Source organism: Eublepharis macularius, chromosome 15 (assembly GCF_028583425.1).
Source record: "Eublepharis macularius isolate TG4126 chromosome 15, MPM_Emac_v1.0, whole genome shotgun sequence".
NCBI lineage: Eukaryota > Metazoa > Chordata > Lepidosauria > Squamata > Eublepharidae > Eublepharis > Eublepharis macularius.
Window position 1 is genome coordinate 57,524,108 of NC_072804.1, and position 14,857 is coordinate 57,538,964.

The 14,857-nt window shown below is 53.0% G+C and overlaps 1 protein-coding gene across 1 annotated transcript; it reads left to right on the forward strand.

Moving 5' to 3' along the window:
* The first annotated feature begins 1,662 nt into the window (after positions 1–1,662).
* LOC129343631 (4F2 cell-surface antigen heavy chain-like) lies at positions 1,663–12,173 on the forward strand. Its single transcript, XM_054999953.1, has 9 exons — positions 1,663–1,747; positions 4,206–4,552; positions 7,610–7,768; positions 8,823–8,908; positions 9,702–9,779; positions 10,153–10,211; positions 10,410–10,584; positions 10,961–11,086; positions 11,738–12,173. Exons 2-9 carry the CDS (start codon positions 4,228–4,230, stop codon positions 12,071–12,073), a joined length of 1,344 nt encoding a protein of 447 aa, XP_054855928.1. The 5' UTR covers positions 1,663–1,747; positions 4,206–4,227; the 3' UTR covers positions 12,074–12,173.
* Positions 12,174–14,857: the final 2,684 nt, after the last annotated feature.

Here is a 14,857-nt window from a genome sequence, read left to right on the forward strand (position 1 = left end):
CCGCCAGGACCACAGGGCCGGCAGCACTACACTGAGAGCCTGGAGGCACCGTGGCTTTGCCGCCTGGCTGGGCGACTGTGAGCACAAGGCCGTACCCAGGTGCAGCCAGGCAGAGCAACTGAGCCTCCCCCCGCCCCCCCCCCCCAGGATGGGTTCTTGGTGCGCGCCTGCCACAGGGCTGGGGGGCTTTGACAGCACAGAGCTGCATGCTGTGATGCGCTCCCACTAATGCCTCTCTGGAGACCCACAGGAGACGCGTGGGCATGTACTTGCACCAGTCTGTACCAGGTGAGGCCTCCAGCTTGCTGGGAAAGGGGACCAGCTCTCTCTTCTGAGAGGGCACAAGGCACCTCTACCCCAGTATGGTGGCAAGGCAACTCCCAAAAGGCTGGCAGAAAAAGCCACACCCCAAACAAACCCTTAGTGAAATAAGTGTGCATACACAGACACTGCTATGGAGCACATCTCCGGGGACAATTAAAAGTCACTTTCTATTTGCAAGGGTGGCGCAAAAGAGAGGAGGCAGCCAAGACGTTGCAGGGGGCATCTTGGGTGGGATCCTGCCACGGCTCTGGCCTTCAGGCAGGTGGGAGAGGGGGGCCTCAGAGTTTTCTGGCAGCCCTCTACGTATGCTCAGTGGTACTCTTTTATAATCACTTTACAAGACTGAGCTTGAGGGAGGGGCGCTTTTAAAACGGCCGTTTTTCCTGTTCTGAAAGCAGGAAGCCACCCGCTGCATCACGCCCTAGAAGGACTGCGTGCCCCCCCCTTATTCTTAGGGGCTCCAAGTGAGGCAATGCAGCTGTTCCTCCTGCCCCACCCCACCCCGCATTAAAAAAACGGCCTGGCGCTGATGGTGGGCATGCCAGTCTCCCCAGTGTGTTGTGACTGTTGCAATATTCCAGGTTAGGTCTGGGTTGTGTGTCATGTGTGAGGGGGCTTGCTCCATCCCCCCAGCTCTTGGAAGCCCACCAAGAGAACCTTCTTGCAGAGCTCTGCAGCCTTCCTTTCCCCGTTATTTTGTTTATTTTATATTATTGGATGTATATCCCATGCTCCCCAAGAATGGGCTCGGGGGGGGGGCTAACGAATGCAGTTAAAACACGTTCCATTATAAAAGAGAAACGGAATCACTGGAATGAGGCTGAGCGTGGATAGGCAGGGCAGAGGGCTGGTGTCTTGCTGGGGCTCGGTGTCCCTTCCTGCTCTTTCCATCCTGATCACTCTCTTGGGGATGGAAATCGCCAGCAAACCTTTTCTCCGCCACCTCTGAAGCTCACACAGGCCACCCCCAAAGCATCTTCCCGCCCCTTCCATTCTAAAAGAAGAGGTGCTGCGGCTTTTGATTGGGAACCCCTTTGCTGTCCCCTGACATCAGGCCTAAGACTGGGGCTGTAGATAGGAGAAAGACGTTCTGCACATGCTCAGAAGCTGCTACTGCCCACCCACACCAGTGACTTGGCTAGTTCAGGGCCAGACTGCTTCTGTCTTCACCGAGCCTGTGAAAGGGAGCAGGGAGTGATGGGCCTCCAGCCTGTAGGAGGGATTTCAGATTGCCACAAACCTGTTAATGGTTCACAAAGACCTGGGAGACCCCCCCCGCCCCCGCTCCTGCCACCTCTGGGGCTTGAAAAGCCTCCCTTGCATCCTCCTATCAGTTCTCTAGAGGTGGAACATTGGAAGCCTCCTGCCTCCTCTCCTACCCAGGCTGGGACAGTCTGGCCTCCTCGCCGGCGTGAAGCAAAAGGTAAGAGCTTTGCCAGTCCCCGGGAAGGAGACTCCCTTTGTCTGCCCTCAGAGGATCCCTGGTGCCCTTTTCCTACAGCCCGGACCTCAGGCATCTTTGCCTGGATTACAGGTGGGTCAAAGAGGGCGTGGCTGCTGTGGGCATCCGCTGCGCTGCGCCAGATCTCTAGGGCATCTTGCCCCATGTTTTTTTTTCTTGCAATCAAGGTACAATGTTGGCGTCTGTGCTGCTGTCCTGGATCTGGCAAAGCAATTGCATTGCCTGACACCCGAAGCACAATATTTCATCACAGGGAAAATGGAGTTCCCATCACCTGCCCAGCCACACAAGGGCTGTTCAGGCCAGCCTGACATTTCAGGCCACAGGGGTGGGGGTGGGCAGCATTTTCACTTGCTTGCCAGTCTGTGCAAGTTAGTCATTTGTAGCTGAAATAAGTATGTGGGGGGGGGGGCTTTCCTCTGCATTCCTGGAGTCTGCTCTTACTCTCCACCGGGGGCTAAGAACACAGCCTGATGCATGCTCAGGGCCCAGAGGCCATGGGGAGGCTCTTGGCAAGCCGGTATAGATCCTCCTACCCCTCCCAAATTGTGCCACCTAAGCACAGGGATGCTTACGTCCTGCTGCTGTTCATTCTTGCTTAACGGACGGGGTATTGTTTTGTTTCCAAGCCCTGCAGGTTACCCCTGTCCCACCCCCAACAAGGCTGTGCTGTCTTGTAAATCATTGCATAGGATTTAAACGAACATTGTACTTGGGAAGCCGGAGAGCTGTGCCTCTTCAGCTGCTGGAATTCAGACAGGCTCTGGTTATTTAACCAAAGCCACCCACCCCTCCCTCCCTGCGCTGCTGCTCAGACTGCCTCCCTCTCCATTCATTATCTGTGCCCTGAATATCAGACTATTGTCCTTGAATGAAGACAAGATTAGCTGGCAAGGCCAAAATGAAACAGGGATGCGTGAGCCCCAGTAGGATAAGCTGGGTGCTTCTCGGAGCCTTGGGCGCTTTCGGGGGCAGGACCAGGTTTAGATCGCCCACTGTTCAGCGCTTAGCACTTGAGGTCTGAACTCACCAGATGGGACGGAGGCATCTGGACTTGGACAGAAGAGCACCCTGGCCAGAACATGCGGCCTTCGTGCAAGTGCGAGCCCCAGAACCTCTTGTAAGCCCTGTGTGGGGGAAGGAGGGTTAGGGTTCACTCTTCTGGGCCTTAGCAAATGCCAGAGGAATGTCTCAGGGTGGTGGCAGTTCTTTCTGGCAATGGAAAGTTCAGAGTGAGGCCTCCAGATAGCTTCCAGTGCCAGATGGAGGCGGATTCTTTTACAGCTTCCTTGCGTGAGTTGCCTTGCAGGCAAGCACCGCCACCAGGTAGCACTCAGACCCTCGGCTGCTGATGCGAGTGTCTGCCTGCGGAAGTGTTCTGCCTGACTCAGAGGGGTGTGCAGATGTGCACCGCAACATAAAGAAGCGTTATCGCCTCTAGAAGGATTTGGGGCTGAGATAGGCAAAGGGGCAGGAACTGGAGCAGGGGTGAAGGTGAGCAGCAGGGGCCGAGGGGCTTTCTCAAGCATCTATTTCTTCACAAAAGCCTACGTGGAGTTGGAAAGGGGGGGGTGTTAACCAAACACCATCAACCGATTAGTTCCCCTCCCCACCATTTTGGCACACGGCCTCCTTCAAAGAATATTTCAAAAGCCACAATTTCACAATACAAAATTGGATGAGGGAGAGGCAGGGAAGAAATACAGAAGGAGCAGCAGGGGGGCAGTAAGCAGGGAGGTGAGGAAGGGTGCCAGCCCCACACATTTTGGGGCTTGAAGTGGGAAACCTTAATGCCCCTCTCTAAATAATGCAGGACGGGATACAGTGGGAAAGTCTCCTGCACAAACCTTACTGAGATGAATGGGAGCTGCAGTCCCCGTGATGGCAAAGACCGTGGGGGGGTGGAGGGGGGCACCTTTGGCCTCAACTGCCTCTTCCTTGAAAAGCATGCTAAGCCCACCACATTGATTCTTGGGTTGGAGGGAGTAGCACTACAGGAACGTTGCATTTGCCATTGAGAGGTGCCAAGGCAGACCCTTTTGTCTTCCTCCCACGTTCCCAAATAATATTTGCATGTAAGGTAAGAGCCATAAAAAGATGCCCCCATAAAAAGGCTCCTCTGCACACGCCCAGACACGGGGCTGAACTTCTCAGACGGAGCCTGAAAGCCACAGCTTCTGTCCCCAAGTGGTCCCTGCACATTCCCAAGTATGCGCACGTGGACTGGGGCTACCAGGTGAAGACAGGGAAGCATTCTGGCTGTGCCCAGAAGTAATGTGCCATAGGCTGGCCATTCCTCACCCTTTGCCCTGCTGAGCCAAATTCAAACCCTGTTCTGGGGGTATGGGTTGAAGGCATGAAGGCGCGGCTGTTGTTTGCTTCCTCTTCCCAGAGTCTTTTGTTTTTTCGCCCCTGACAGCCACTCAACCAGGGCCTGAAGGATGGGAAAGGCCGAAGCCATGGATGCCTGCCAGGTGCCCAGTGAACGCTTGCCTCTGCTGTGCCAGGCAGCTCCCAGTCCCACCTACCTGAGCCAGGAGGAAGTGGTGCAGCAGGCAAGCGCTGCCCCCTGGCAAGGGCTACGCCAAGTTCTGCTGTGCCTCCTGGGGGCCCTCTTTGCCTGCATGCTGGCCACGGCCCTCCTGCTCCTGGTCACAATGCCACGGCCACCCCCACCCCTGGCTTGGTGGCAAAAGGCCTCCTTCTATCACCTGCCACCCACCGCCTTCCCTGACTCCAATGGCGACGGGCATGGAGACCTCAGAGGTAAGGGATGGATGAGATGGCGGATGTGTGCCCCCTAGTCATGGCATCGACAGGCTTGGGGACAACATTGCAGCGAGTGGAGGCTAGCCGAGAAGGCCAACAGACCCGGCATAGAGGCCGAGGCCTTCCACTGGCGTTGCCTCCTAGCACCGAAATTCAGAGATTAATTATCTTTGCGTGTGAAGGTTGCCTATGGTCACAAGGCTAGTAGCCACCAATGCACTTTTCCTCTGTCTATCTGTGTAACCCCCTTTTAACGCGACTTCTACCTTTGGCCATTATTATCTCCACTGGCAACGAACTCCACAATATCTGCAGGGCAGACAGAGATGCGTGTGGGAGGCGGACACACCATTCCGAAGCCGAATAGATCTTTGTATGCTAGATGGGCCAAGGTGTGCAGGCAAGGCTCCTGGCCTCCTAGCCTGAAAGGGGTTTGAGAGACGTGCTCCCTTTGTTCCTGCATTGCCTCCAGTCAAACAGGTTCTTGAAGCAGGACCCAAACCTGCCAAACCTGCTAGCCCAAGGCAGCTGCGGGATGAGTTGTCTGTCTCTTTCAGTCTCTGCCTCTTTCAAATCTTCCTCTTCCAGTTCTCTAAGACATTTTAAAAACCAAACTATTCCTATTTCCAGGCTGAGGCCAGCCGGTGCAGAAATCAGACTTTGGGGCAAAGTCCTGTTGAGTTCTGGCATGAATGATGGCCTTGAGACACAGGAAGGAAATCCAAGGATGGCCCGGTTCTTCTTCAGTTATCTCTCTCCACACCCTGCCTGTTATCTCAGGGGAGATTTCCCACCATAGCAAGACTAAAGGCAGACAAACCAGCCCTGGCTTGATCCGAACAGAGCCCCAGACCCTTGCCCCCCCCACCCCCCAGCACCCACCAGAGCAGTGACCCACGAAATTCCAAGTCAAGGAACAGCTGGAGTACTGGAACTGAGAGATACAACTTGTTTAAAAAGGATAAACAAATAAGGAAGGGGGGAGGAGCAGCATTATATGTAAAGGAGGAATATTTTGGAATTTACAGTCTTGGGGAAGGGAAAAGCTGTATGTAGTCAGACATATAGGTTGGATTTCAGGAAAGCAAATTTTAACAAACTGCTGGATAGAATCCCATGGTCAGAAATACTTAAGGAGCAGGGAGTTCAGGGGTCAGTTGTGGGACCTGTTCTGTTCAACCTTTTTATAAATGATTTGAATGAAGAAATAGAATGCTTATTAAATTTGCAGATGATACTAAATTGGGAGGAATAGCAAATAAGGTAGAAAACAGTCAGGATACAGGATGATCTTGACACGCTGGAAAACTGGGATAAAACAAAATGAATTTCAACTGAGATAAATGCAAAGTTCTGCATTTATGTAGGAAACGTCTAATGCATAATTATAGGATTGGGGAAACTTGTCTTGGCAGTAGTGTGTGCGAAAAGGATCTAGGGGTCTTAGTAGACCATACACTGAACATGAGTCAGCAGTGTGATGTGGTAGCTAAAAAGGCAAATGTGATTTTGGGCTGTATAAACTGAAGTATAGTGTCCAGAGCACACGAAGTGTTGGTATCTCTCTACTATGCTCTGATTAGACCTCACCTAGAGTATTGCATTCAGTTTTGGGCACCACAATTTAAGAAGGATATAGACAAGCTGGAACATGTCCAGAGGAGGGCAACAAAGATGGTGAGGGGTCTGGAGACCAAGTCCTATGAGGAAAGGTTGAAGGAGCTCGGTATGTTTAGCCTGGAGAGGAGACCACTGAGAGGTGGTATGATAACCATCTTCAAGTACTTGAAAGGCTGTCATATTGATGATAGTGCAGAATTGTTTTCCGTTGCCCCAGAAGGTTGAACTAGAACCAACAGGTTGAAATTAAATCAAAAGAGTTTTTGGCTAAACATTAGGAAGAACTTCCTGACAGTTAGAGCGGTCCCCCAGTGGAACAGGCTTCCTCGGGAGGTGGTGGGCTCTCCTTCTTTGGAGGTTTTTAAACAGAGGCTAGATGGCCACCTGACAGCAATGCTGACTCTGTGAACCTGGGCAGATCATGAGGGGGAGGGCAGGAAGGGTTACATCAGGGCTTAGTTCTCGTAGTCTTCTTACACGCCCAGGGTAATGCTGATCACCACTTTGGGGTCAGGTAGCAATTTTCCCCAGGCCAGTTTGGCCAGTGATCCAGGAGGTTTTTTGTCATCTTCTGGGCATGGCGCAGAGGTCACTAGGTGTGTGAGTGCGGGTGTGTGTGTGAATTTCCTGTATTGTGCAGGGGGTTGGACTAGATGACACTGAAGGTTCCTTCCAGCTCTTATGTTTCTACGATTCTAAGGGCCAACCCACTGACACAGCTTGAAGCTAGTTTGTAGCTAGGCCTTCTGCAGCATATTGTTGTAGTGCTGTAGCTGCTTTGTGGTATTTGCAGAGCATTTTGCCGCACTGAAGGTCAGAGGCCTGCCAGGAACTGCTGCCGCCATGCTGTTCTGGGCATGCCAATGTCTGGGTGGGGCCTGGCGTTCTCCTGGAATTACAATTTCTCTCCACACTACAAAGGTCATTTCCCCTGGAGAAAATGGTAGCTTTGGTATCACATCCCTGCTGAGCTTCTTCTCCTCCAAATTTGGCCTCCCCAGGGTCCACTGCCAAGTCTCCAGGAATTTCCCAGTAGAGTTGGCAACGCTATTTATCTCTCTCAAAATATGAATGTGGGTTGGTCTGCTGCAGAATGAATGAATGTGGGTTGGTCTGCTGCAGAAGCACTCCCAGAATTCTGGGAACAGCATAACAGTGACAAGCACTTCAGTGCTTAACTATGCAATATTTATTAACCAAGAGTGCAGCTGTAAAAGGAAGGCAAATGCTGGTCTGAAGAAGGGAGCTCTGACTCTCGAAAGCTTACACCCTGAAAATCCGTTGCAAAGTGGCAATGGAAAGGTGCTAAAGATGCAGAGAACCCTGGGAACTGTAGTTCTGCGAGCAACACCCTTTATCTGAGCTGAGCCTAAGGAGATGATGTGATGTAAGGCTTGGTGGTGACTGTGCCTGTCCCCATTCTCTCCCCACCAGGTGTGAGGCCTCTCTTAGACCGACTTCTGGAGCTCCCTGTCCAGGCCCTTGTGCTGGGCTCCATCCTTGAGGGGGACAGTGCCAATTTGAGCAGGATTTGCTCAGCCCATGGTTCATTGGAACAGCTGCGGGCATTGGTGAATGACGGGCACAAGCAAGGTATGGGGGGGCGCAGGAGATGAAGCGGGGGCCAAGAGCAGGGACAAAGGCAGTGGATAGAGTCCAGTAGCACCTTTAAGACTAACCAACTTTATTACGGTTGCACCTGACGAAGAGAGCTGTGGTTCTTGAAAGCTTATGCTACAATAAAGTTGCATCTGATGAAGAGAGCTGTAGCTCTCGAAAGCTTATGCTACAATAAGGTTGGTTAGTCTTAAAGGTGCTACTGGACTCTTTGCTATTTTGCTGCTGCAGGCTAACACGGCTCACTCCTCTGGAGCTGTTGATAGAATTACTTGGCTCACCTCATGGTGGGGCCTGGATTTCTCCTGGAATTTCAGCTGATCTTCATATAGAGATCAGTTCCCCTTGAGAGTCTGAAACCAAAGTTGTAGAGTGACTTCATATCTCTGCTGAGCTCCCACCCCGTCCTTCCCAATCTCTGCTCTCCCCAGGCACCATCCTCAAATCTTCAGGAACTTCCCAAGACAAGAGTTAGGGAGAAGCACCTAAATAAGCTTGGGCAGAATATTGAGGGGGGTGGACTGTAAACTAGAGCTTTGCTGGAGTTTCAGCTTAGCTGGATTATTAGGCTTTCCAGTGCGTGTTTACTGCCACCAGATTTGCAGAAATGTGCTACCTTTACTCACTTGAGTGAGGAACACATTCTATACTTGCTCAGAGACATTATGTGTATTTATTTAGAAAACCTGTAATCTGCCTCTCGAGAGCTGCTCAAGGCAGCTCACAACAATAAAAACAAATCCTAGCCCTAACAGCACAGTTATAGAATCTAAGTCAATAAAACCCCTACTAAAAGCAAGGCAAAGCTTAAAAGGACGCCCAGCAAACAGAGCTGTTTATAATGATCCTGATAAAACAGTCCTCTGGCATTGCACAGACCATACAGCATCCTGGGTAAAGAGAATTGTTTTGGCCTGGAGGGGGGGGAATCCACAGGCAAGGTGCCAATATTAGAATGGGTTTGGGGGCTGAACTTTGTAGAACTTTGACTCTAGCTAAGCACTTTTCCGCACACCCTGTCCTCATCCAGGGATCCGAATCCTTCTTGAACTTCCAACTTGGGCGGAAGGGCCGGACATGGATGCTGAGGACAACAGGACAGAGCAGCATCTGAAGGTAACAGCTCACGCCTTCCTCTCTCTTTCTTCCCTGAAACTGATACTGTTTATTGCCTAGCTTGTTTCCTTGGGGCAGGGGGGTGGAATTTTTGACAGTGAGTTGACGTTGCTTTGCTTGGAAGTCTGGGAACTTCCCCCTAAACTCATATGCGGACTGGGCCCAGCATATCTGCAGGACTGCCTCTCCCCATATGTACCCCAGAGGACGCTTCGTTCAACAACAAATAAACAACTGTTGGTGGTCCCTGGCCCCAGGGAGGCTCGGTTGACCTCTACCAGAGCCAGGGCCTTTTCGGTCCTGGCACCGACCTGGTGGAACTCTCTGTCTGAGGAAAGACAGAGATGTTCTGCCAGGCATGTGGTAGAGGCTAGGTTGGGCTCCCAGTGGCCACGCTAAAGATCTGTCCACCACCCCACATATGAGCCAGGGCTTGAAAAGCAGTATTTTATCATCGCCATCTGAAGAAAGGCTGTATTGTATAAAGTAGTTTTAATGTTATATGTATACTGTTTTATCTGTTTTTAACTGTATTTATGTAATTTGAAATGCTGTACTCCGCCTTGAGCCCGCCTGGCAGGGAGGGCGGACTAAAAATCTAATATGATAAATAAATATTTGTAGAGACTGGCCAGGGAGGGATTTACTCTGTGCATGCTCAGATGGCTGTGTACTCAGAGGCTCAAATTAGGCCCTGCTCAAAGGGAGAGTGTTCTGGCATGACTTTCTCTGGGTGGGTCCTGATTCTGAGCCCAAGCCCTCCAGCCTAATGCTTTTCTGCCTTGTCCCACAGAGGGCGCTGCAGTTCTGGCAGGCCCAAGGTGTGAACGGATTCCTGGTGGCCAAAGACCCCGCCTGGCGTCTGGATGCCGTAAGTACATTGTCTGTGTGGGCCTGGAACAGGGTGGGCAACTCCTGGCACATATGCCAGTCTGCAGCACATCAGGCCCTCTTTGCGGGGCATGCAGGGCTGGTTGCTCTGCCCAAGCAACGGAGGCAAGCCCCAGAGATGTTGGCAGGACGGTTTGGGGGAAGGAAGGTTCCCATCCAGAACAGCCAGCCGGAACGCTGAACGGGCCGCTGGGGCTTGGTTTGCTCTCAGTGTGGCAGGCCAACTACGCCCCCTCTCACTCTCCCCTTCTTTTGCTTGCTGGCATACGACAGGAAGATGCTGTGCTACTCTCGGTCTTTGGGCCAAAAATGTTGCCTGCCCTTGAACTTGGGGGTGTGGAATATGATTGCAGGTCCTGAATTCCTGGAGCGACCTGGGCAGGCAGTCAGGGATGAATCAGGGTGAGGAGAGGTGAGTGTGGGGACCTTTGAGGGATGCGGCGGTGGGGGGAGCGTCTTGGTATTGTCAACCCCCCCCTTTCCCAGCCCAAGTGCTGCGAGGACCCCTTGTGGCAGCACTGGGGAATGCAGGGTGGAGAGAGAACTTGAAAACAGAATGGAGAACTCGAGGGTCCGCTTGCATTGAAGCCTGTGTGCCAATCTCTCCCAGAGTCCTGATGGTCTGGGACCAGAGCGAAACCTGCAACATTTCTCGCCGGGTGCCCAGCAGGGTAATCCTCACCTGCAATCTGCCTGGGCCTGAGAGGAATCTGACAGCCGGTGCACTGACCCAGCAGGTGGAGGCGGCCTTGCAGTACCCCCGGGGGCCCTGGCCTGGCTGGACGGTGAGCAGGAGGGGCTGAGGCACTGAGCTGCTCTCTTGTAGTGGTACAAACTAGTTAGCACCCATTGACTTTTGCAGCGAGGGGGCTGTCGAGCCTCGCTGGGGCCAGGAGTGTGTGTGGGGGGGGAATGCATTGGAGTGAACTGGAGGCTACAAGAAGTGCTGCCGCCAGTGCAGGTGGAAATCAGGCAACCCTGTTCCCTGCTCCTGACAGGAAGAGCAATGGGGACTTTCCAGTAGTCTTCATGATGCAAAAAAGCAAAATGTAGCTTGGGAACTGAAGAGCCAGAGAAGCCGCACAATTTCAGGAAGTGATGGGACAGCAGCAGGGACGCCTCGCTCCCATGCCCATCTGCCTCCTGCCCTTACTCTCCCAGGTGCCCAGGGGGCTCCTGCTGACTGCAGATTTGGCAGAGACACTTGGGGTGCTGCTGTTCAGCCTTCCTGGAACACCCCTTTTGCAAGGTGGGGCAGGATCCCCAATTCTGCTGGGCAGCACCATGGTGAGTACATACATTTTAGCCCCAGGCCCAGTATTTGGAGAGGTTTAAAGGCAGAGCTCTGGGATAGGTTTTTCCTTGCAGGGGGAAGGGGAGGCATTGTTTTTTATCCCCAGCAACTTTTAATCTGCAGCTTGAACCCAGAGGGCAAAGTCCTGGTCTAGCCACTGACAGATTTACAAAAAGACCAGAAGTCCGGAATTTTTTCATGAAATCTCACGGTTTCTTTTCTTTTTAAAAAAAATCAGTATTACATGTCTCCATGTGCAGCATAAGGAGTTTATCTTCTTAATCCACCCCAAGTTTTGATCTGGGACAGACAGAAGCAGGTCCTTCTTCCCTCACTCACTGAGCAATCACCGGCCACGACATGCCGCTTGTTTTCCTGGCCTTGTGGGGGGACCCTTAGTCTGGCACAGGTGTGCTCTCATGATTCAGTACCTGAATTTAGACTTTGCAAACAGCACAGCCCCCACACTGGCCTCCACGCAATGGGCACAATCCACTGGGCAGGTCTCCTGCACAAGCTCCAGGGGCATCCACGTTGCTTGTGAGCTTTTGTGCACCTCCTGTTCACTGCCGTTGGTCAACGTTTTTCCTGCTGATGTCTCCCCTTTCCATTCCCAGTTGTGATTCTTTCTCTCTTTCTTGCAGAAGCCAAGCACAAACGGGCACCCACTTACAACCCTCTACCAGTCCCTTCTGCTGCTCCATGCAAGGTCCTTTGCACTGCAAGGTGCCAGCTTTGCCCCTCTGCCCCTCCCTGGCCATTTGGAGGACATCTTTGCTTTTCTCCGCCCCGGCTCCTGCTCTGGCATTCTGGTGGTCCTGAACCTGGGATCACAGCCCTGCCCGCTCAACCTGAGCCAACTCAGCTTCCCAACCCGTGCCAAGGTGCTGTTTAGCACCCACCCTGAGCCCCAGAGCGAAGTGAAGATGGAGGGAGTTGGGCTGGCACCGCACCAAGCTCTCCTCCTCAGAGTGCACTAAAGACAGAGCAAGGATTGGCTCATCACTTCTGGGAATTGCTCATCAGGCAGCCAATGGGATGAGAAAAGAACTCTTTTGGGTTACCTGGCTGCTTTGTGATTGGCAAATGTAGGAGATACTCATATCCCATCAGCTCTTGTCATTTTTTTGTATGCATCCGTATGGTTAAAAAGCTAAGAGAAGGGATGACAACTGATCCCAGAGGAGTGAGCCAGGGGAAGGGAGCGGGGAGGGAGACTGTGGACTGGGCCCGTCTGTAGCCACTGGAGACCACTGGAATTATGCTGGTGAAAACAAAGGGGAAGGACGTCAGGCCAGGCAGCCTTTCCCCAGCAGCCAGCCCAGCCCAGCGATAACGCTCTCCAAGGGCCAACTCCCAGGGCAGATCCAGTCTTCCCTCCCAAAGTACAAACAGAGGAGGAGGGAAGCCACGTGGAGGCTCTCTGGAGAGGCCTCTGGTGCCAAGTCTCACGGTGTGTAGTTCCTGCAAGCCAGTTGGAGGGGAGGTAGGTGCCTCTGAACATATGTGGAGCACTCACAGCCCGGTAGCACATAGCTCTAGGTCACAAAACGGCTGGTTTGAGCCCCAGCTTCAAGCTATGCTGACGCCTCTAGAACCATGCCCTGGGCCACATGAATTTAGTTTCCCCGTGCCCTAGTTTCTTATCAGGATACCCCAAGAAAAGATGAATTCCATGCCCTGAACTGATTTGCATAGGTTTCATTATAATACATAATTTGCTTCATGTGTTTTTGCCTAACTGCGGGGGAGGCGAAGAGCTGTGGAGAGCTGACACTCCGCTTTGTCCCCTGGAAGTCCTGCTGTGTTTCGAGATTGCACCCATCTCACCCTTTTCTGTGTTCCTGTACATTGTTGCAGCCAGAAGGACTAGGAGCTCATGCTTTCTTTTAAACAAAAGTCAAAGTCCTCCGGAAACTGGTGTGGGCTTAACATTGGGAGCTGTACATACTGAAACATCTGTAGCCCTTGAGCTGTTCGCAGCCTGAGTTGCAAATTCATACTCGGCAGGAGACAAAGGAATGGCAGGGGGCATGGTGGGGCATTCTGGCAACATCAGCCCCACGGCCTCCCCCTCCTCAAAGAGGCACAGCTGAGTTGCTAAACTAGGAGTGGTTTGGGAGATAGTTTAACTCTTATCTCCTTGGTGATGGGATTTAATAAAGAAAAGAAAACATAAGTTCTATTTTTGCAACAATGATTTTTGTTATTTCAAGGGATGTGTCTAGGAGTCATTTCTGGACAGTTCAGAGATGTGAGGGGCTGTGTTGGGGCTGGGAGGAGGAGGATTGGCTATGAGCTTCAGGCAGAACATTTGGGTGCGGGACACAGCAGGCAAACAGAAGGCCCAGCCTGAAGGGTCATGTTCAGACAGCAATCTTGCCTTCTCGCACACACCAATTGTCAAGGAGAACAGTCCACCAGGAAAGTTCTCCTGCACAAGGTTCATTACACCGAAGAGATGCTGTGCAAGAGCATGTTTTGCACTGCAGCACAATTTAACCTGTGGAACTCACCACCACAAGATGTGATGTGACAATGGTTTAAGAACCTGCTGGATCAGACCTGTGTCCATCAAGTCTAGCATCCTCTCTCACACGGTGGCCAACCATTAGTCCAGAGGGGCAACGAGAGGACCGTTCGCTCGGAAGGCTCTGGAACATGAGAGGAGCCCTGCTGGACTGGGTCAAAGGAAGTGCGAGAAAGGCCACAAGCAGGCTGTGGAAGCAAGGGCCCTCCCCCACCAGTTGCTTTCCAGGTGTAGTATAGGAGCAGTTTATCAGGTATTTGGGGAGATCAGTCCCCTGAATCGATCCTCTCTGGATGAAGGCACTATACCTTGGCACACCAGTTGCAGGCTTGCGTGTGAGGAAGACCTCTGGCTGGCCACAGTGCAAAATGGGCTGCTGGCCGAGGCGGGCCCCTAGCCGAGTCCAGCTGGAGGGCGCCTCTTCTTCTCACCTGATGCCTCCTTCGGGCAGTTCAATGCCTCCGCCAGGTTCAAAGGCAGCATCCCTCTGGGGGAAGAGGAGGAGGAGGAGGGTGCCATCTCGGGGGTCTTGGGAAAGGGGGTGCGGGGCTCGAGGCCAAGCAGAGAGAGGCCGAGGAAGGCCATTTGTCCTGGGCCTCAAATGACGACCCTCCTCGATAGGCTGGCTTCTGATACAGTTTGCCACTACGAAGTGCTCAGCAAATGCCCTCCTTTTCAAGCCCTTCTTATATCCAGGAAGTGCCCGGCCCCTCTGGACTCCCTGGACCCCAACCGCTTCCTTACTGAGTGTTCCTTCACTCAAAGGGGATGCAAATCAGCTACTGGGGGCCACATCCATCTTATTTTAATAGTTGCAATAAAACCACTCATTAAAATAATAAAGCTCGCAGGCAGCTAGCTGAGCACGGGGAGAGAGGCCCCCCCCCAGGGCTGTTCTTTCCGTTAAGGCAAAGGGATGGGCTCCGCCTGCGAGGGCAGCTCAGGCCAGGGCCCCCAGTCTTGCAGGAAGGGGAGGCTAGTGGCCGACCTTGCAGGGCTGTTGTAAGGATCCCAACCGGGCGCTGCGGGGGAAGCGCTGCCAACGGTTATTCCAACGCGGGGAAGTAGCGTGCCTCCGCAGGAGCAGCCCCGGAGCCCGAGCCAAGGCGGCGGCGGGGTGGGGCCCCCCGCGCCCCCCGCCCGCCCGGCGCCCCTTTTAAGGCGCCCCCCGCGCCGCGCCCCTTTTAAGACGGGCCAGGGCGGCGCGATGTAGCCCGCAAGCGGCGGTGGCGGC

Excerpts from the sequence above, each read along its gene's own strand:
- LOC129343631 (XM_054999953.1), top strand. The coding sequence starts at position 4,228 with ATGGGAAAGGCCGAAGCCATGGATGCCTGCCAGGTGCCCAGTGAACGC. Across the intron at positions 4,553-7,609 it reads CGGGCATGGAGACCTCAGAG|GTGTGAGGCCTCTCTTAGAC; the intron begins GTAAGGGATGGA and ends TCTCCCCACCAG. Across the intron at positions 11,087-11,737 it reads TTCTGCTGGGCAGCACCATG|AAGCCAAGCACAAACGGGCA; the intron begins GTGAGTACATAC and ends TCTTTCTTGCAG.